This window comes from Gopherus evgoodei, chromosome 2, assembly GCF_007399415.2.
Source record: "Gopherus evgoodei ecotype Sinaloan lineage chromosome 2, rGopEvg1_v1.p, whole genome shotgun sequence".
Classification (NCBI taxonomy): domain Eukaryota; kingdom Metazoa; phylum Chordata; order Testudines; family Testudinidae; genus Gopherus; species Gopherus evgoodei.
Genome location: NC_044323.1, coordinates 207788875 through 207810611, shown reverse-complemented (window position 1 = coordinate 207810611; position 21737 = coordinate 207788875). Strand labels below are relative to the sequence as shown.

General features: G+C 40.5%; 1 protein-coding gene across 1 annotated transcript in view; it reads right to left on the bottom strand.

Annotated features, from left to right (window-relative positions):
- LAMA1 (laminin subunit alpha 1) overlaps window positions 1-21737 on the bottom strand; it is a 150145-nt gene that overhangs the window by 80307 nt on the left and 48101 nt on the right. The window contains exons 6-14 of the mRNA XM_030552788.1: window positions 18088-18177; window positions 16708-16825; window positions 15438-15616; window positions 13615-13720; window positions 12977-13137; window positions 8271-8411; window positions 7024-7197; window positions 5025-5126; window positions 797-1008 (exon numbers count right to left, since the gene is read on the bottom strand). Of these exons, the coding sequence (XP_030408648.1) occupies window positions 797-1008; window positions 5025-5126; window positions 7024-7197; window positions 8271-8411; window positions 12977-13137; window positions 13615-13720; window positions 15438-15616; window positions 16708-16825; window positions 18088-18177 (1283 nt within the window). The remainder of the gene's footprint in view (window positions 1-796; window positions 1009-5024; window positions 5127-7023; window positions 7198-8270; window positions 8412-12976; window positions 13138-13614; window positions 13721-15437; window positions 15617-16707; window positions 16826-18087; window positions 18178-21737) is intronic.

Here is a 21737-nt window from a genome sequence, read left to right as displayed (position 1 = left end):
ACAAGTAACTGCACACCGCACCATGGTAACTCTAGCTCAGGAACCAATCCATGCAACAAACCTCGATGCCAACTCTGCCCACATATCTACATCAGCGACACCATGACAGGACCTAACCAGACCATCACCGGTTCATTCACCTGCACGTCCACCAATGTAATATACGCCATCATATGCCAGCAATGCCCCTCTGCTATGTACATCGGCCAAACTGGACAGTCTCTATGGAAAAGGATAAATGGACACAAATCAGATATTAGGAATGGCAATATACAAAAACCTGTAGGAGAACACTTCAACCTCCCTGGCCACACTATAGCAGATCTTAAGGTGGCCATCCTGCAGCAAAAAAACTTCAGGACCAGACTTCGAAGAGAAACTGCTGAGCTTCAGTTCATCTGCGAATTTGACACCATCAGCTCAGGATTAAACAAAGACTGTGAATGGCTTGCCAACTACAAAACCAGTTTCTCCTCCCTTGGTTTTCACACCTCAACTACTAGAACAGGGCCTCATCCTCCCTGATTGAACTAACCTTGTTATTTCTAGCTTGCTTGCTTATATATACCTGCCCCTGGAAATTTCCACTACATGCATCCGATGAAGTGGGTATTCACCCACGAAAGCTCATACTCCAAAACATCTGTTAGTCTATAAGGTGCCATAGGACTCTTTGCTGCTTTTGCAGATCCAGACTAACACAGCTACCCCTCTGATACTTAAAGTCAATGATGTTTAATATACATAAAACTATCAAAGGCATATGAATTAATCTGAATTTTCTCTTGTCACTCACCTGTATATGGCTCTTTTTGCAACGTTGTAACTGGCCCTGATCAGCAGATGAGTCACATTTGCTAAAACAGTCATCAGCCTATCCCGATCTATAACCTTTTTTGTATTAAAGTCTATTAAGTTCTCAGACACAAGCTTCACTGCCTTAGAGTACTCCTCATAGGGTTGCAGTGACAACCCCTCAGATCTGGTGCTCAGAATCTGTCCATTGCCCTGAAATCAAAACAGATACATTAACAGACAGGGATAGGTTTAAGTTTAGGTGCTAGTGTGAAAATATTAGTTAACAATGATGATTATTTTCAGTCCACACAGTAAGCTACTATTGTATACACCCACAGCACTTCCCATGTACTCCAAAAAACCCTGTAAAGTACCTGTTCTATAAACTTTTTCACTGCTCACTTCATAGGTAAACATATTCATTAACTGTAAAGTCTCTGTAGAGATGCCTGACAGTATGACATGATTAGGGTGACCGTATTTCCCTATGCTGAATATGGGACACCTGGTAAAATTATTCATATTAAAATGAGTCCAGTGGCAAGCAAACAAAACTGTGCAGTACAAACATTCACATTAACATCAAGTTGACTGAACCCCTGTTAAAAAGAAATACTGTGTAGTTGTTTTCTTTTTATTTACTTTATCTTTAAGACTTTAGGGTTCACACGAGGTCACACACCCCCCCACCCACCCACACACCCACACACACACCCTTCTCTCACAGTAGGGCTGGGAGAGGAGTGACCGACCGACCCAATCCTCCCTGCCCTCCATCCTGGGACTCCAGGACGGACCCGCCTCTTCTGGTACCTGGCACCACATCTTCCTGAGACAACACATGTGGGGGGGAACGTATGCCCCTCCTCCTCAGATTTCTGTCAGGGTTCACACCAGAATGTAGCCAGCAGAAGCCATTCGGCACTGTGCAGGAGGGAAGGGATGAGAGTGGCTTCCAGCCAAAGGGTGGGGGGAGAGAGATGACCTGGCCCATGTCTTTGCTGAGCTCATCTCTTCTTTTTCTCTCCCCCTTCTTCCCCCCACTGGAAGCAGCTTGTCCCTTCCTGCCCACACAGTGTCGAAAGGCAGCTAACAACTCCAGGCTGCTGCTGGCCACCGACATAACCCAGAAGCTTCCTGTCCCTCAGCTACAGTGCGGGCAGGAAGGGGTTAAGCCCTAAGGATGTACTGTGCACCAGGGCCAAGGGAACCTGACTCCAGGGGCTTCAGCAAACTGGCCAGTTGAGGGTCGCAGCCCCATGCCCCCTGGGGGCAGGACCCAGGGGGAGTTGAGTGAAGAGAGTGCTACCTGCAGGGTCAGGGGCTGAACAGGCTGGAAATTGCTTCCCCCCTTCACTCCAAAGCTTAGCTGACAAGCACAGAGGCTTCCCTATGCCGGTGCTAAGCAGGGGTTGACACACACAGGGCTCCTCTCCACCTGGCCAGTGCCCCAGGTCAGAGGGTCTTGGGCTTTTCTGGGGCGCCAGCCCAGCCAGAGGCAGTGGGGGAAGGAAGGAACCTGCCAGCCAGGCTTTTCGTGAGGGGGGGAGGAGGGGGGATATGGAGGAGCAGCGGGGCTCGGTGGGAGCGAAGGGGCAAAGCAAGAAGAGGGCAATGAGAGGGGGAGCACATAACCAGCCGCTGCCTGGTACCTGTCCGCACACACCAGCCACCACAGCTCACAGCGCACAGCCAGCACTGGCTGAAAGCAGGACGGGAGACAGAACCTTGCTCGCCGAGAGACGGCACACAGCAGGAGCTGCGTTGACGGACCAGCAGAGGGAGCGGCCAGCCCCATGCATTGCATCTTCGCCCTGCCACCAGCCTTGCACACCCACCCCCATTGTTGGCCACTGAACCCCCTCACACAGCTGGTGGGCAGGCGGCTGGCAAGTAGGAATCCTGCCAGCAGTAGGACCCGCAAGTACTGATGGGGGGGGTGAAAATATGGGACAATTTGCCCGTTTTAAAGAAAAAGATGGGACACCTGCAGCAGGGCTTAAATAAGAGACTGTCCCTTTAAAACGGGATGTCTATCACCCTATGTGACCTGCTGGGCATTCATCTGTGCATACACACTATACTTAGTACATATAAGCCAGTGAAAAGCCACAGATTTACCATTCTCAACAATTGAACATGACACATTGGACCCTCTGCGGCAGATCCTGTGGACAATTTTGAAGAAAGTTGTTCTAATCTTACCTCAGGTTTTACACGGTCAAAAATGTAGCTAAATTGAAATGACTACTGCAATGTGCTCTACATGGGGCTCCATCTTTAAGCCAGCTAGGGTGTGTCTATACACAGAGGCCAGTGCAGATACAAATTTATACCCATGGATGCGGATACCCGTGAATATAAATCGGTATCCACAGGACCACAGGGCTCTCCCGGGAATCACAGCGGTGAAAGGAGCAGAACATGGGGCCGCCACTCCCAGGAGCCAGCACCCTGTGCTGGCAGCCCCTCTGGTGCAGATGTACCGCTCCCAGCCATGCTCCCATCCCTGCCACGCAGTTGTCTGTGTCTCCTGTCTGGGGATGTGCACACTACTTGAACACAAGAGCACAACTGGGGACAGCTGCTGGAGAGCCTCGTGCCCGCCCCAGTGGGTGAGGCTGGGGGCGGTACAGTTCTGCTACTTTTGCTTCTGTGGTTCCTGGGAGAGCCCTGCAGTTCCAGGAGAGCCCTGCGGTTCCATGGATACCGATTTATATCCGCAGGTATCTGCACCCAGCAAGCAACATACTTGGGCTTATGGGGCTTGTGCTATGGAGCTATAAATAGATGTGTAGATGTTCAGCATACTTGGGCTGTCGCTTGGACTCTGAAGCTCACCCCTAGCTTCGCTAGGCTTCGGAGCCTGAGCCCGAACAGCTACACAGCTATTTTTAAGGTAGAAGTGCGAGTATAGACCCAGGCTCTAAGGCTCACTGCCATGGGCTTCTGCTTGCTGTGTAGCTCTTCGCTTAGCGACTGCAGCTCACTTACTGAGTGGAGCGCTTCGCTGCAAAAGTATATCACCGCTGGCCCAGGATCTCAACTGGCTACCTATTAGTTTCTGAGTAGAGATTAAAGTGTTGATTATGACCTATAAATCTTCAAATGGACTGAGACTTGCCTGTAAGACTGCTTTACTTCCCATCATATAAATCCACAATTGAGAACAACTGAGGTGCTTGAGTTGGATATCTTATATTGCAAAAGGCTTTAGATCTCTGAAACCTGCTGGAGTATTTATTCAAGTATTTATTCAAAATAACCTAGATTTGGTGAACTTCCAAGCAGGCTGCAAGAGCCATCAGCTTGATAGGGTTCTGGAAAGAGCTGAAGGTATGTTTCAAGAATGATGGGAGATGGAAAGCTCCATTTATTTTAGCACTGCTGAGTAAAGCTGCTCAGAAAAATTTCAGTGAACTGTTTTTTCATAGAATTTGCAGATTTGTCAAAATCAAAGCATTTCATGCAGATGGCTGGGTTTCAGTGAAGTCCTGACAGAACCTGTGCTTGCCTGGAGGGCTGATGGACAGCGAAGAGCCTGGAAACCCTGCGAGTCCCAGCTGCCAGACTTGTGGCTCCTTAGCAGCCTGGACTCTGAAGGTCCACATGGACTGCCTTGGAGTCAGGGTTGCCAGGGCTTCCAGCACCATGTGGACTGTCCCATAGTTGGAGTGCCATTCCCTTTCAGACAATTTAGAACTGTTTGGTTTTCATTCTGAATCAAATCAAAACCAAAATTAAAGTATCAAAATTCTCTGCAAAACAGAATTAACTTTCCCTGCCCAGCTCCACTGCATTATGCTATAAGATTCAGTGTGTGGGTGCCTAGAGATCTTGTGTAGGCATCTTGTTAATTATTACATCAATCTAATCCAATAAACAAATAAATCTCTTTTATAAATAAGAAAACAACCTATTTTAGTTCCTGGTGTAAACAGAGCTCTGTACATATAGTAACCACCACTTTTGCTCAGCTCCATACATTTTATGTTAACATGCACTTATTTATTATTTAAAGGTATTCAGATACTGAGGGCCCAGGATTAAAAAGAAATGATTGGAAAGATTAGGAAGTTGAGCAATACAATTTTGTTGACCTTTAACAATGAAGATAAAACTGGTGTAAATTGTTACCATACTATATATTTTTTTCTTTTTATGTAGCAGTGCATGCCATCATTTCTCTATGTTTTTGAGGAAAGTCCAGTTGAATAAAAACTTACTTGAATGATAACATCCACATTTGATACCATATCACTGTCCACACTTTCCATTGGAATATCATAAGATACGGTATACTTCAAGTATCCACCAAAGGCAGTGAGCTGAAATTACAAAATCCAAATCTTAAATTAACAGCAATCAGTGTCGGAGGATAGCTACTGACAAGTACAACACACAGGCAGCAAACTAAACAGAGGATGTGGCATGTACTGATGATCACTTCAGCAATGTTTACACAGTAAATGTTTGATCCCCATCGCACATCAGTGAAAGTCACTGGAAGTGTAACATGGCATGTCCTCGTATCTACAGAAGTCTTGGATCCCTGCTGTGCAATTTATGAAAGCTAGCAGCAGGTTCTATAGAACTGCAGTGATGCATTAAACAGTGTATTATAAAGCCCCCAGTGTGAATTCCAAAAATCATCACAAGTTCAGACTACCTTTTAGCAAATGGGCATAGTGTATTGAACTTATTCAAACTTTTTGAAACATTTTCTCTGATAGAACTTCAGCATTCCTTTTTCTTTTTTAAATAACATTTGGACCTTTTAGCCCTGGTTCTGCTGTCACTTACACAGTAGAAGACTGATGTGAGACCAGAATTTCGCCAACCGCTAAATTTTACAACTTGGCACTTTGGATACTTTATGCACAGGCACTGTGTAGTACAGCCATTTATTCTGTCACTGTATGAAGAACGTAATAAGGTTGAGGCACACAAAACCATTGTTTTAATATGCGTGATTGGGTGTACTTGCCATGGTTTAATAAAATAAAATATCAAATAGATGTATGTGTCTGGTTATATTACTTAAAAAGATATAGTGTCAGAGTTTTTTTATTTTTGTTTTTTAATAATTTATAAAAATTCCAGTTTCTTGACGAGAAACTTTCAAATAGTATGTCCATAATTTGTTTCCAATTCCTTTTAAAAATATTAGTAAAGGTTTTTTTTCTGCTACTTTGTTTTTTGGCATTTAAGTGTCTTTTCAGCAACAGAGAAACTGCCTGTACATAGGGAACAGGGAAACTACCTACATGCAAAATGCAGTCAAAATAGTGGGGTTTCGTTGGTTTTTTGTTTCCTCTTTCTTTCGCTTTCTTTCTCTTTGTCTCCCTGTCACTCATTTATTTCAGTTTTAGAAATCTTGTTATTATTACAGGTAGGACTGATTACAACAAAACAAAAATTGTCAACATCACGTCAAAATATACAAAGTAAATAATCCTAAATCAAATTATAATCAGCTCTCAAGCAGCATTTTGCTTACTTAGTCTATATGTAAATTTTGATTATCATCAATGGAAATTTTTTTCATTGGTTTGTGTGCATGCGTGTGTGCATGCGCATAGTGAAATTGACATTTACAGATAAAAATGTAATACTTCCAAGTGTACATGATTCATCAGCAGGAATCTTTAGATCCACTTCACTGACCTCTACTACGTAATTTTCAGTTGTTTTACATTACATGACAAAATCTCTTTGGGAGAGACAAGGTGGGTGAGATAATTTGGTCTTTTACGGGACCAATTTCTGTAAGTGAAAGAGATAAGCTTTCATGCTACACAGAGCTCTTCTCTTTCACCAACAGAGGTTGATGCAATAAAAGATGTTACCTCACCAATCTTGTCTCTCTCATATCCTGGGACCATGACGGATGCAACAACACTGGAAACAAAGTATCTATGGAACAGTTACAGACTGCATGAAATGACAAACTACAGATTACATCATTATGAAACAAACATTACAATTGAAAAATAATAATGTTCCATATTAAAAAAAAAAAAGGAGAATCTAAGAAAAAGTTGTTGAAGATATTTAGATGAATTTAGCATGTATTCAGTGTTCATTAAAGGTAAAAACTTTCTTTTCAGTACCGATAGTTTACATCTACTGTTAATGAGCAACACACAGCTTTTTAGAACAATACGGTAAGAAAAAAATAAGAGAATGGACTAAAAGCCGGCTTCTTTTTACTTGGGAACTTACTTTATTTCCTAAGTATGGCTCAGGTGCTGACCAGTAATAAGTGGATTTCAGTATTTTCACAGCTGCTGTGTTGTTGACACTTATTTGATGGGGTCTATCAAACTGGCCTTGTTGGGGCTCCACACTCTTTTCATTGTGCAGATCAGTCACCAGCCATCCAGCCATATCTGACACCTCAGAAAAAGAAGACAGCTCAATTAATGAAGTCATATCTACATCACTGAGTAAGTCATCACTATATATAAAACTTCACTTGTATCAGACAGTAATACAAATATGAAGGGTCTGATTCTGCTCCCAGTTAAAGAGTTTTCCAGCCAGTGTTAAGCCGCTGACTTCATTTGGATTGGGGCAGAATTACATCTGTGTAATTGAGTGCAAACGCAAGTTCACTGTGTTAGACTCTAAAGTGAATGAACAAATAGTAATACTTCTCACTCATGCAGCACCTTGCATTCAAAGATCTCATTAACACTTGACAAATACTGGACCCCCATAGTTAATTACAGTACCATTTCCCCCATTTTACAAACAAATAGCTGAGGTTCCGAAGGCTACTTGCCCAAGGACACAGGAAGAGTCAGGAATAGGAACCAGTTCTATTGAGGGGAAGAGTTATACACACAATTAGAATTTTGACCAGTGGAGAGGGATGTGGAGAGAGTTAAAAAGAATATAATGCATTTTCTTCTACCGTTTTTTTAGTACACAAAACTTTCGGTGCCTGATTTGGTCTAATCCTGCAAACTATGCAAGGGATGAAGGTGGGGAAAAGAGCGCCCAAGGAAGTTGTTCATCTCATTGCACTTCTGTGTGGGAGCTAGTAGCCATTTATAGTCCTTTTATTCCCTAAGCACAAAGACTGCATGAGGCTGACACCTGCAATTGCAGTAGGCTCCAATTGGCAGGAGTGTGGGGCCGTGGTTTTGGCTCCCCTCTTCACCTCCCCAACAAGCTTTTCCACCACAAGGAGAGTGAACACTGGGTGTAGCAGACACTACAATAGCCAGTACTTCCAAAAGCATTGGGATTGAGTAGGGTATAATGACTCCAGTAGCTCCAGTGGGGGTTGGGCTCCTTTATAGTCAGCAGACCTCAGGACTGTGACTTTCCAGCCACAGTCCAATCCTCTGTGTGGATTCCAGAATTTTCAATAGGCTGTATGTCAAGAGCGAATCAGTAATACAATTTCTGCAACTGCCTGAAGAAATCTTATGGAACATTAGGTCACAGCCATAGTATTTTACCTGACTGATGGGCCACGCAAGGCTGTCACAGACATCAGAAACCCCGAAGCAGAAGCACTCCGTACAGCCCTGAGGATTTCTTTCTTGCAAATTGTAGAATCCTGGTTTGCAGCGGTCACAATTTTCGCCATCTACATTTTCCTGTGAATAACATTTGTTTTATGTCAGCACTAGATTGGTAGCAAATATTGTAGATTAGATGGAATTTAGGTACAACAGCATTCAGGAAGATACAAAACAAAGCAGACTTCAGCACACTAGGCATATGTTGAATAAGTCTCACTGAGCTTAAAATGAGAGCTGGCAGAAAAATTCCAACAAACCAGTTTATCACTGGAATTTGCTGATTTAACTAAATCAAAACATTCTACACAGATGATTCAGTTTCAGTTAAGTTGCAACAGAACCCAGACAAGTTTTGAAATCTCCCCATCAGCTCACCCATCTGACTCCTTGGCAGCCCAGGTTTCCAGGGTTTGAGCCTCCAGACAGCCCACCAGGTGGACTGCCCTTGAGGAAGGAACCCCAGGGCTTTCAGGCTCCCTGGTTCCAGGAAAGCACACCACATGGACTGCCCCAGAGCCAAGTTCCATCCCACCATTGCCAAATTTCACATGGTAAATAAGCACCCCAACTTTCACAATAAGACAAAAGTCAAGGTAATCCCATTTCAAAACAAGGCCAAAACAAGCCAATCCCTAAGAACCACAACACTCTATGTGACTAGATCCCCCCAGCATTCAGTCTTGGAGTGAGGGGTGCTCACTGTGCACCTCTGATTCTCTCCCCCAACCCTTTGCCCCTGCCAGTCGGGAGCCAATCAAAATAAAAAAGCAACAAGCTACAAAGCAAAAACTAGCCAACAAAAAACTCATAAGCCAATTAAGCCAAAAACAAGCCCAATTTCTGCTGTTTGTTTTTTTGGCGGGTTGTTTTTTTGTTTTGTTTTGTTTTGGCGGGTTTGGCATGTCTGCACCATCCTCTTTTTTAGAGAATTTTAGACATTTTGGTTTTCGTTCTGAATCAGAATAAAACCAAATTTTGAAACAGAAAAATGGCCTGTGAAATTAGGTATCTCTCTCTGTCCAGTTCTACTTAAAATATCTGGAGCAGTCAGGATCTGAAACAGTCAGCATAGCATTGATTCGGTATTTAGTCGGGAAATGCAGTGTAATTGAATATTGGCATTACTGATGTAGGAAAAGAAAACATCTGCTCCTCCATAAAATATTGCACCCTAATGACAAGGTGGCATGCTAGGACTCTCTCATTAATGAATCAAACTATTAGTAGCCCATCATATAAGTTCCTAGTTTTAAGGTTGATTTTTTGCAGATTTAACTGCTGTCATTGAAGTGAGAACTTCTGAGAATGGCAACTTATATGTATGGTATGAGAATGAGCATCTCACATTTGGAGCACAGGATTTGGGGCCTGATCCAAAGCCTCATGAAATCAATGGAAAGACTCCCACAGACGTCAGTGGGCTTTGGATCAGGCCCAAAAATTTACAAAGTCGGACCATCCTATGCACAAGATATAAAAAGACTGTGATTTTGGGCCACCGTAGTGACTCAAGCCAGTTTAGAATAAGAACTGTTTTAGTACCATCTCAACAGCATTGAACCTTATAAGACATTCGGGCTGTTGCACTGATAATTCACGTGGCAGGGGTGGGGCTGAGGATGAGGGGCTCAGGGCTGGGGCAGAGGGTTGGGGTGGGGAGAGTGAGGGCTCCAGCTGGGGGTGCGAGTTCTGGGCTTGGGTCAGGGATGAGGAGTTTTGGGGGAAGGCTGCCCCAGGGCTACAGCCAGGAGAAAGGACTCCCCACAGCAGCACCTGGGCTGGGGAGGAGAGGAGGTACTCCCTGCCGCAGCAGCTCCAGGGCTGGGGCTGCGGGATAAGCACCTCTCCCCCAGCAACTCCAGGCCGGGCCTGGGTTTGGGCCGGGGAAGGAGGGCGCCTCTCCCCTCAGCCACGGCAGGTCTGGGGCTGGGCGGGGTTGGGGAAGGGGTGCCTCTCCCCTCAGTTGCGGCAGGTCCTGGGCTGAGGGAGAGGCATCTCTCCCCACCAGAGCCTTGAGCAACACTTAATAGGCTGCAATGCGGCCACACAGCTTAGAGGTACCTTAGCTTGGGTGGAGTAGAGCTGCCAAAGTTGCTTGTACATAACCTTCCCTCACAGCATAGATGATGCATCTATGGCAAAAGGTCTGTTTGTCAGGGCACCCCTATATCTCAATGATCCCCACTGGAACTGCCCTTTGGAGGATCATTGAAATATCTGCATAGATAGGTTGGCAGTTAGCATAAGGTAGAGCAACCCTGAGACTGATCTTACACCATTGATTATCCCACCAGTCACACCACTCCAGGGTCAGGGTAGCATAAAGCTACCTTAAAGCCACCTTAGCACACCACTTTCTCAACCTGCGGCACATGTAGTTTAGTCAAAGCTCAAGAACTAGATCTGGGCTTTTATTTGTACTTTTTGCACAGACTTGTCATAAGAAAACGTCATTTTTATACAGACTGACAGAAACATGCTTGCTATAGTGAAAATATGGAAGATTCTTGTTCTTATTCTTCTCCCTTCACTCCCTACTATTTGTCAAGGAAGACGATTGCAGTAAATTCAGTTTGATATGCATGAGGTGTCATATACACATATACTGATATATTATAAACTAGGATATAGCTTTGAAAGTGAAGTCCTACTTGATTTTATATTAATATTTTTAGTTTAATTCCTTCATGTATTCCTGTTGTATTTGTGGAACAATAGAGGACCCATTTTCCTCTCTTCGACTAAATTCCTATAGATCCTAAAAAACACTACATAAAGACTGCTTAGCAATTTATTCACCATAGTTAGACAATTTTTGTTGAATAAAACAAATAAAGACTATTAAGTAATTCTGCTCTCAGTTACACTAGTTAAATCCAGATTAACGCCATTTCTGTGAGTGGAGTCACTCCTGATTCTAAAATTACCATGGTATAACTGAGAACAGAATATGATCCTTTATAGTCGATATTTAGTCATTCACAACACTCAGCAAAATGTCTGAGCCTCCTGGTGGTCAGATCACCATCTGTAAATTCCAGTGGATATGAATTAGTTGTGTGAAGTTTTCACAACAAACACTCTAAAAAGGGCATGCTGCATGCTTTTGTTACCAACATATGCCACTGACGAGTTTTGCAAATCTTAGGAAAACCCAGCGTGATTTTCAGGCCATTACTTTGATCCAAATGCCCAAGTTACCTTCTTACTATCTGTAAAATTGTCAAACAAAAGTGCTGACAAATAATGAGACTGGCTTAAAATCATGATTTTTTTTTACAAAACAATAAATTTTGTTTCTGTTTTTTCATTTGGTTTCCATCTGGTTTCTGAATCTTTTGGGTGCATTTGGGTCACATTTTCAAGTTTTCTCCATAAGCACGAGGGCTAGAAATTTTGTTTTTTTAAATGAAAGCTGAGATACTTATCTAATTACATGACTCCAGGAGCTAGACTGTCAAGAAAAATACAAAATATCACAAAGATTCTGCTAAAATTAGGGGAGTTTGTCACTACTGCGTTTTCAGTCTCCGGGGAGTTGGAATGCAGTGGCCCTCCTCATCTCCTCTTGTTTTCTGGGGCTGAAAACTGGCTCCTCTGACCCAGTTCTGGACACCTGCTCCTCCCACTGTCCCTTTGCTGGTTGTCTGTGTTGTTCAGTGATACATAAAAACACGCCTGATTCTTGTCTAAATTTGCCCCATCTGACTTCATTGACTACATATGTTTTACTTCTGATTTATACCAGAGTAAAGTAGCCATTAGTGTTTCTTGTTTAACTTGGCCACTAAAGCTGCTTCCTATTTGCAATCTGACTTCTTGTTTGTTCATGTGTTCAGTGTTTTGGATCAGATAAGTTATGCAAGAGGTCAGAACAGTTTTACAAAAATTGTCATGTCAACCATTGTTTTGCTGTTTGTTTGTTTTTCGGCTAGTGTCATACCTGGCAAAAACAAACAATTTGCTACCTTTGGTTGCTGAAAATTAAGTGTAACATCTTCAAATATTAAAATACAACTTCACATCAAGGTTCTGCAGAAACCACACATGCATGAAATTTAATGGGAACTTACATTTACTGATACTACAAATTTGCATTTGCCATAGAAAATAGTCTTCAAACCAGGTCTCTAATTTTCAAATATCATGTTACAGTTTGTTTTGTAATTTAATAACTAAAATAAAATTAGTTTTCATGTATAGGTTTCAATTTAATTTTTCAGAACTATTAAACATTTTTTCAATGATGTAGAATTACATGGTATAAATTAAATGTTTTCATTATACCCTTTAACTGCTCAACAAGAATGATGTATTTTAAAGACCACCACCAACCTATCCACAACACACACACACTCTCTATTGTTCTAATGCAGTCTGACATTTGCTTTTATATGGAACTTTCTATCTGGAATATAAAGAATCATGCTTCACAGCTTCTCTACTATAACAGAAATATGCTGCTAATTCTCATTCAAATCCCTGCCAGAAGGATGATGTTCAAATCTCAGTTACTTGCTATGAAAGTAAGACATAATATACGACAAAAGTATGAAGTAATTTCCCTTATTAAAACTGCACTTACAAACCCAGCTACTGATTTCACAGTAAATCAAAGTGAGACTCAGCAGGTCACTTACCTTGCAAAGACAAGGTTCTGTGCAAGGGTCATCATTAATGCTTCCAACCAAGCTGCAGTTACAGTGCACACAGTTTGGGTAACCCTTGTAGCCAAATGCACAGCGATCACATTTTTCTCCTGCATAACCTTCTTTGCATTGACACTGACCTGGCCGAGTCCCTTGAAATATAAAAATGATAATAAAAAAATGAAGGGTTAATAGAAGACTGGGGGTGAAATATTGGAATAGTGGGAGAAGCAACGTAACCATCTCGTTTATCAAACTATATAGCTCTAGTCAAATTTTCACAGGTAGCTGGGACATTACCAAACCAGTATGCATTTTTTTCATGTTAGAGAACCAGATCCACAGAACCTCTGTCAGGAAAAAAATCTACTGTATCAGTTCACAGTTTGAACTAATGTATGTAACAGTTCTAGGCTCCAATCCTGTAACTTGTTATTAACAAGCTGAGCTCTCTACCCACGCACAGCAAGACCTAAAGGCATCTTATACTACTGTAGCATGTGGTGTTTCCTGTCTTCCTTCCCTTTTTAGGTATTTACTGGCATTTTAATGTGATACCTTAACAACATAATGTTTCCTCACCTTTGAGCACCTGAAGTTTACAGAAAAAGCATTTCATGATCCCTTACCATGCTGAAGATCAGAATGATCATCATCCTTAATGCAGTCAGAACTCAAAGATCCAAATGGATCACAGTCACAAGGATGGCAAGGGTTATCTTCATAGGGAGAAACCTGAAACAAATGGTACATTTTAACTGTCATACTTGAACTAATTAGTGGAAATGGTTAAAATTCACTGCTGTTTCTTACCGGCGACCATTGAAACTACACTAAAGCTTCATATAACAGTGAGATTTTCTCTTTAATGGAGGTCCCAAATTTCTCTTTGAGAGCCATGCCCTTGCTTCAAGGCAGCTCAGGGCCAGACTAAGGCAATCTGGAACCATAAGCACACATGTCAACTACTGGCTAAGAATCAGACTTAAGCTGGTATCTCTTCAGTCCTCTTTAGAATAAGGAAGCAGGGTGAATGTAACATGAGACTTGCTTCTCTCTGTGAAGGACTGTGCCTACTAGCTAACTATATTTGAACTACACATGGCCTCCACTCACACTTGTGCTTGAGAACATAAACCTGAGCTCCCTAACGTGCCCCATGGATGAACTTACTGAACCAATGCCTTATCTGGAAAAGAGAAAGTTCCACACTGAGGAGAATAAATGTCCTTGCTATAGGAGCAGCAAAGAGTCCTGTGGCACCTTATAGACTAACAGACGTATTGGAGCATGCATCTGACGAAGTGGGTATTCACTCACGAAAGCTCATGCTCCAATACATCTGTTAGTCTATAAAGTGCCACAGGACTCTTTGCTGCTTTTACAGATCCAGACTAACACAGCTACCCCTCTGATACTTGCTATAGGAGGTTACTCACTTGGCCACAGTACATCCAGACGTAGGGAGACCTATCTAGATTGCTGGAAGTAAAACAAAATTAATTTTCTAGTGATTTTATCCTTTTTAGCCAGATTATAACAAATGTATCTATGTATCCAATGAATGAGGGTAGGGACAGAGTTTCTATGTTAATACCACTGAACTGGAAAGTCACTATGCGAAATAAGATGTAGATGGGCCCAGAAAGAGCATACTCTATACATACTTACTAAATGAAATATTGAGAAGAATACAGTTTATTGCAATAGCTCATCACTGCTCCAAGAATCACACATGACTATAAGAATTCTCTTTAATCACAAAGGAATTGGGACTGTCCTTTCAACATGCTAGAGAATCAGCCTGAATTTACACTGAACCTGTATGACTGGTATCCGATTTATGAAGAAGAAATAACAATTTTTAGTCACACTCTAAGTGTGGAAATTAAATGTAATAACATTCAATGGATTGGTAAAAGCAGCAAAGTGTCCTGTGGCACCTTAGAGACTAACAGACGTATTGGAGCATGAGCTTTCATGGGTGAATACCCACTTCGTCAGATGCATGTAGTGGAAATTTCCAGAGGCAGGTATATATATGCAAGCAAGAAGCAGGCTAGAGATAATAAGGTTAGTTCAATCAGTGAGGACAAGGCCCTCTTCTAGCTTTTGATGTGTGAAAACCAAGGGAGGAGAAATTGCTTTTGCAGTTGGCTAGCCATTTACAGTCTTTGTTTAATCCTGAGCTGATGGTGTCAAATTTTCAGATGAACTGAAGCTCAGCAGTTTCTCTTTGAAGTCTGGTCATGAAGTTTTTTTGCTGCAGGATGGCTACCTTTAAATCTGCTATTATGTGTCCAGGGAGATTGAAGTGTTCTCCTACAGGTTTTTGTATATTGCCATTTCTAATATCTGATTTGTGTCCATTTATTCTTTAATGGATTGACATACGCATATGATGACATTTATTATTAATCAAAGCAATGGGATGTAGTTTGATAAATCTTACTTTATATGGCCGATAGTATCCATCAGCACAGATCTCACAGTTGATCCCAGCAGTGTGTTGAGTACAGTTTATACAGACTCCACCTCCTATGAACTGTCCATGAATATTTATGCTCCTATTCCGATCTGCCACACTCTGGTTATAATAACAATCTTCTGCTTTGTTATGACAGTTGCACTCTAAGAAAAAATGGCAAAGAAATACATTTTTATTCACATTTTCTAACAGTTACAGCACATCCAAAATAAAGAGAGTAAAAAATACAAGTAGAACAGTAAAATAATCCATGTCAGATGCATGCTTTGCCTTGGCTGTGCTGTACAAAAACAGTAATACCCATTTATTTTATTCGTGACCAGGCAACTTTTAAAATAATCACAACGTTAACAACATTTTTTTAATAGTGTTCTGTAGCTCATGATAACCCAACCCTATTGTCCCTTAGTGAAATGTGTTATTGTGTTATTACTAGTTAGCATTCTACCTTACTGAAGACTATCAGCTTAATTCCTCTCCTCACTTATACCAGTGACTAATGCCACTGAAGTCACTAGAGCCATGCCAATGTAAAACTTATTTAGGTGAGAGAAGACTTGGGCCTGTATACCAATAAAATAGTCTACATCTCTAACTGTAATTTGTCTCTAAAAGGTTCTACTAACAGGGCTGCTTCAACTGGAAAATAAACTATGCCTAACAGTCTCCTAAACTGTGGCTTGCTCCAGGCATTAAAGATTGGAGGCAAGGAAATGTGGCTAATGAATCTTAGCAATGTGTGCAAATATACAACTATTGGGAGAGCATATGCCATTTTATCAGACATTCAGCACAGTTTGCAATTTATTGGCCATTTAGATTGCTTTTTCAGAATCTTCATGTTTAACTAAGACTAAATTATGAATTTAACAATATTTAAGCAACAAGCAGCACCTATAATTATCAATGAGGAAGTGTTAAATTTCATTGTAGCTCAGTAAACCTCCAAGTCTCTTCTGTCTGATCATCTATGAAATGTCATTTCCGCAGCCTCAATGTTATTATTGATATCTATATATTATATTGTATATAATAATATATTATTATTTCAAAGGAAATCCAAATAATTATCATCTTATTATTTTTCACCATACCTTCCACTTCTGGGGTTTGGTTTGTTTGTTTTTAATTTAGGAAAACTACTATTTCTAGTACCTGATCTAACTATTCCAATGGGAACTGGATCAGATCGTTATTGAACAAAACTGTAAACTCAACTTTTGTAACTACTTACTCTCACATTTGTTGCCAGCAGAAATAGTTCCTGGTCTCCATGGATTTTGATGGTAACCAGGGCAACACTCATTGCAGCTCTCGCCGCATGTATTATGTTCACACTGGCATTGCAGTTTCTAAAAAAGAAATTGTAGAAATTAAAAAAAATTTACCAAGGTTCTGAAAACTCAACCAAGTGACTAATATCAAATCTACTCTACCACATGATTTTAAATACCACAACTATTTTGCAATTATATAGATGTGCTAGAACCCAGTCCTGCTACCTTTACTGATGTGGGAGGCCCTTCCTCAGCTATGTATCCTATCAGAGCAAATCCTATCACTGTGCCACGTGAGAGCTGCAGGATCTTGTCTTTAGTGCCTTTGCTACACTCAAAAGCATTGTTTAAATTTTGGCTCTAAGACAAAAAGAGTTCACTTCCAAAGAAAATACATTATCTGAGAACTGTGTATGTTTAGGTAGTAAAGGGAGGAAAATTACAGCAAGTAGACAGAATGAAGAATAAAAGCACATATTATGGGCCTGATTTTACAGCTCTTTACTCACAAGAGTAGTTCTACAGAGTTCAGCATGAGTAAAGATTGCAAAACTTGGCCTGCAGCATATATATATATTGCTTCACCAAAGGAACCTTAGATTATATATGAAGTAATATTATCAGTGAACATTTTCTCTGTTGAAATTCAGTATATGTGATTATCCAACTATATCAAAAAGTGAGCGGAAGAAGAGGACAAAAGGGATAACATCTATATCTGCACTTATGATATTAACACCAATTCAAATTTTCTGTAGAAAATATGAAACAAGAGAACTGTGCTGGAGGGTAATTCTGCCCCTCATTTGTTCAAATGAAGGGATGAGAAGTTATTAACTGGAGCATCCTTCCTCATATGCCCCTGAGGCTGGATTTTGTAAGTGTTCCTTTCATTGAACTCCCACTGAAGTCAATGAGAGTTCCACCCACAAAGTACTTAGAGGATCAAGCATTAAAGGTTCAATCCTGCAAAGACTTAACCTGCCTAATTTTACTCATGTGGGTATTCCCATCAAAATCACTTGAGACTACTTACATGTGTAGAGTGCATAAGTATTTGCAGGATCAAGCTTTTAGGCCTCATTTCTGCGAGGTACTTAACAGTGCACCTAACTTTAATCACTCTGTTACTCCCATTGATGTCAATTGGGCAATTCACAGCTTTAAGTTAGGGCATGTTTAAAGATAGGAACCTGCTTTAAATACTTTCTGAATCAAGGCCAGAATTTATATATGTTCCTTTGGATTTTCCCCACAATATCTTTCTCTCTCTATGCAAAAGCTAAATTTTTTATTCAAAAGACTGTTATGTGAAAATAAAAATAATTAAAGCATACCTTTGTGGTTTCATCCAGTGGGCAGCTTCGAGCATGGCCATAGCAAATACACATGCCACCAACAGAGATATCCTTTATTGAATAGTAATACTGGACAAAAGCAAAGTTGAAAAGGAAGTGAGTTGGAGACATTTCAGGTTTCTATTAAATTCCACAGGACAATAAAATATCAATATTTTATTGATTTGGGAACAGCTATGTTCCAAACAATTTGACAACAATGACTATCTGCAACCTGGGCAAGCTTGCCATTTTGCAAATTTTTAGATCTTTTTCCCTGTAGTCTTTAATAAATTAAGAGACAAATGCTGATTATGGATAAGCATGCACAACTCCCTGACTTCAGTGGTTATTTGCACTTGTGCCGTAGCCAGAATCTGACTCTTCAAAAATCCACCTTTTGCCATGTCAGATGACATAACAGAATGTTTTCTGGGTAGCAATGTAACAACTTGCAGACTTTAATTTTAATTTAATTTAAAATCCTGGCATTGAGGTGTATGTTCTCAAAACCGGGGATTCCCACTTTCATTCAAAACCTGCTCATGAAATTCCCCTCACACTAGCTCCGGGCTGCTAGTTTTGATGTATTGTATTGCTCTACTCAGCTGTTTAGCTTAAGGAACAGTAGGACAGCAAAGTACCAGATGCTGTGTGTGATGCTGTGCATAAGCCCCATGCATCTGGACAGCAGGGAAAGGATTAATTTTCAGAGCAAAAAAGAGGCAGGATGTGATGCAGCTGGGTTCAGTTACAGCTCCATTTTAAGCAGGTTTGGCAGGCACTTCACAGGGATTGTGAACAACGTCTTTCTAAGAGTTTTGGGGAAAGGCTTCAAGACACTCAAGTCTAAGGCCCCTACAGGGACAGGCGCAGTAGGTGTTCTGTGTGTATGGAGCAGTTTACTGATTTTTTTTTTTTTAATTTTTTTTTTTACTCTCTGAAGGGAGCTGGAGCAAGCTAGCTCCTTTTCTTCTTTCTTTCTTCGGTCTGGGTCTGCAGAAAGTCCTCAGTGAATTTGGTTGAACTGAGACTCCTTAGACTATAAGGGAACAGTATACCTCTATACTCTATTGCCTAAATACCAATGCTAGGAGCCTGGGTAATAATCAAGTGGAATTGGAAGTGGAATTGCTCATTTATGGTCTTAAATTCGACCTAATTGGTATTACTGAAATCTGGTGGGGTAAGGCATATAATTGGTATATTAAAATCAATGGTTATAACTGTTTAGGGAGTCTTGAGGGGGCAAAGGGGTGGGCTGTCTATGTCAAAAATAGCATTACCTGTTTCTGAGTCACTGATCACTCAAAAAATAATAATAATAATTTTGAATGCTTATGGATCTATATCCTAACAGCTAAAGCATAAGGTAGGGTATTAGTTGGCATCTGCTACAGACCACCGAATCAGTCTAGGGAACAGGATGACTGCCTCCTTATGCGTCTATCTATAAATTGTAGGGAACAAATCTGTGTGATCATAGGGGACTTCATCTGGAGTGACATATGTTGGAGGTCTCAAGCTGTGAGTACTAAACACTCTTGGAATTTCTAAACATTATAAATGTAAACTTCCTAACTTAAAAAATATTGCAGCCAGCATAGTGGAATGCTATGTTAGACCTTATCCTAAAATAAAGGGGAACAGATTACAGAACTAAAAATTAGTGGTGGCTTAGGTATAAGTTATCATGATTTGATCACATTTGTAATCTGCAAGCAGAATCAAGTCCAGACCAGTAACATATATAATTGATGCTTTAACAGAGCCAATTTCACAAAGGTGAAAACAATTATGAGACAAATCTGCTCAGAGGAAGAATTTAACCAGAAAAATGTGAATAATAATTGAGAATCACTTAAGAACACTTTACTAGATGCCCAAAAAGCTACAATCCCACAACGGAGGGAAAACGCTGTGCTGGTCAAAAAAAATGACTTGAGGTAGAGGAAAAAAACAAAATATAATATATAACAAATAGAAGAAAGGGAAAGTGGATAGTAATGAATGTAAATCAGAAGTTAGGCAACAAAAAGAATCCTGACAATGCAATTGAGCCATTGTTACATGTAGATGGTAGAATTATAAATAATAATGCAGAAAAGTCAAAAGTGTTTAATAAATATTTCTGTTCTGTATTTGAGATAAAACCAGATGATACAGTCTCTTCATACGGTAAGATATCACTCCTTCAGTTCCACTAGTATCATTGGAAGATGTTAAATAGAAGCTACTAAAGTCAGACATTTTTAAATCAGCAGATCCTGATAGCATGCATCCAAGAATTTTAAAACAGCTGGATGAGTAGCTTGCTGGACAGTTACTGCTGATTTTCAGTAGATCTTGGACCATTGGGGAAGTTCCAGAAGACTGGAAGAAACCTAATGTGACAATTTTTAAAAAGGGTAAACAGGATGACTCTGGTTTATAGGCCTGTCAGCCTGACATCAATTCCAGGCAAGACAATAAAGCAGCTGATATGGGACTCAATTAATAAAGAATTAAAGGCGGGTAATATAATTAATGCAAATTAGTATGAGTTTATGGGAAATAGATGCTGTCAAATTAACTTGATATATTTCTGATGAGATTGCAAGTTTGGTTGATAAAGATAATAGTATTAATGTAATAGACTTCTATAAGACATTTGACTTGGTACTGTACAACATTTTGATTAAAAGACTAGAAAGATATAAAATTAACATGGTATACATTAAATGGATTAAAATCTGGCTAAATGACATGTCTTAAAATGTTATTGTATACAGGGAAGCATCATCAAGCAGGTGTGTTTCCAGTGCGGCCCTGCAGGGATCAGTTTTTGGCCCTCCTCAATTTAACATTTTTATCAGTGATCACAAAGAAAACAAAATCAACACTGATAAAGATCGCAGATGACACAAAAAATGGAGGAATGGTAAATAATGAAGACAGGTCACTGATTCAAAGCAATCTGGTTCACTTGGTAAACTGGGTGCAAGCAAACAATCTGCCTTTTAATATGGTTAAATGTAAAGGTATAGATCTGAACAAAGAATGTAGGCCATCCTTAGAGGATGGAGGGGACTATTTCTTGGGGAGCAGCGACTCTGAAAAAGATTTGGGGGTTATGATGGATAATCAACTGACCATGAGCTCTCAGTCTGAGCTAGAGAGTTAATGATATCCTAGGATGAATAAATAGGAGAATCTTAAGTAGCAGTAGAGAGGTTATTTTTTGTCTCTATATTTGGCATTAGTGTGACCACTGATGAAATACTGTGTCCAGTTGTGATGCCTGTTCAAAAGGATGTTGATAAATTGGAGAAAGTTCAGAGAAGAGCCATGAGAATGATTAAAAGATTAGAAATCATGCCTTGTGATATACTCAGAGAGCTCAGTCTAATTAGCTTAAAAAAGAGAAGGGTCGGGTGATTTGATTACTGTCTATAAGTACCTAAATGGGGAAAAATATTTGATAATGGGCTCTTCAGTTTAGCAGAGAAAGGTATAACATGATTCCATGGCTGAAAGTTGAAGCTAAACAAATTCAGACCGGAAATAAGGTGTACATTTTTAAATGGTGAGAACAATTAACCAATGAAAGAATTTACCAAGGTCATGGTGGATTCTCAATTTTTAAATCAGGATTTAATGTTTTTTTTCTA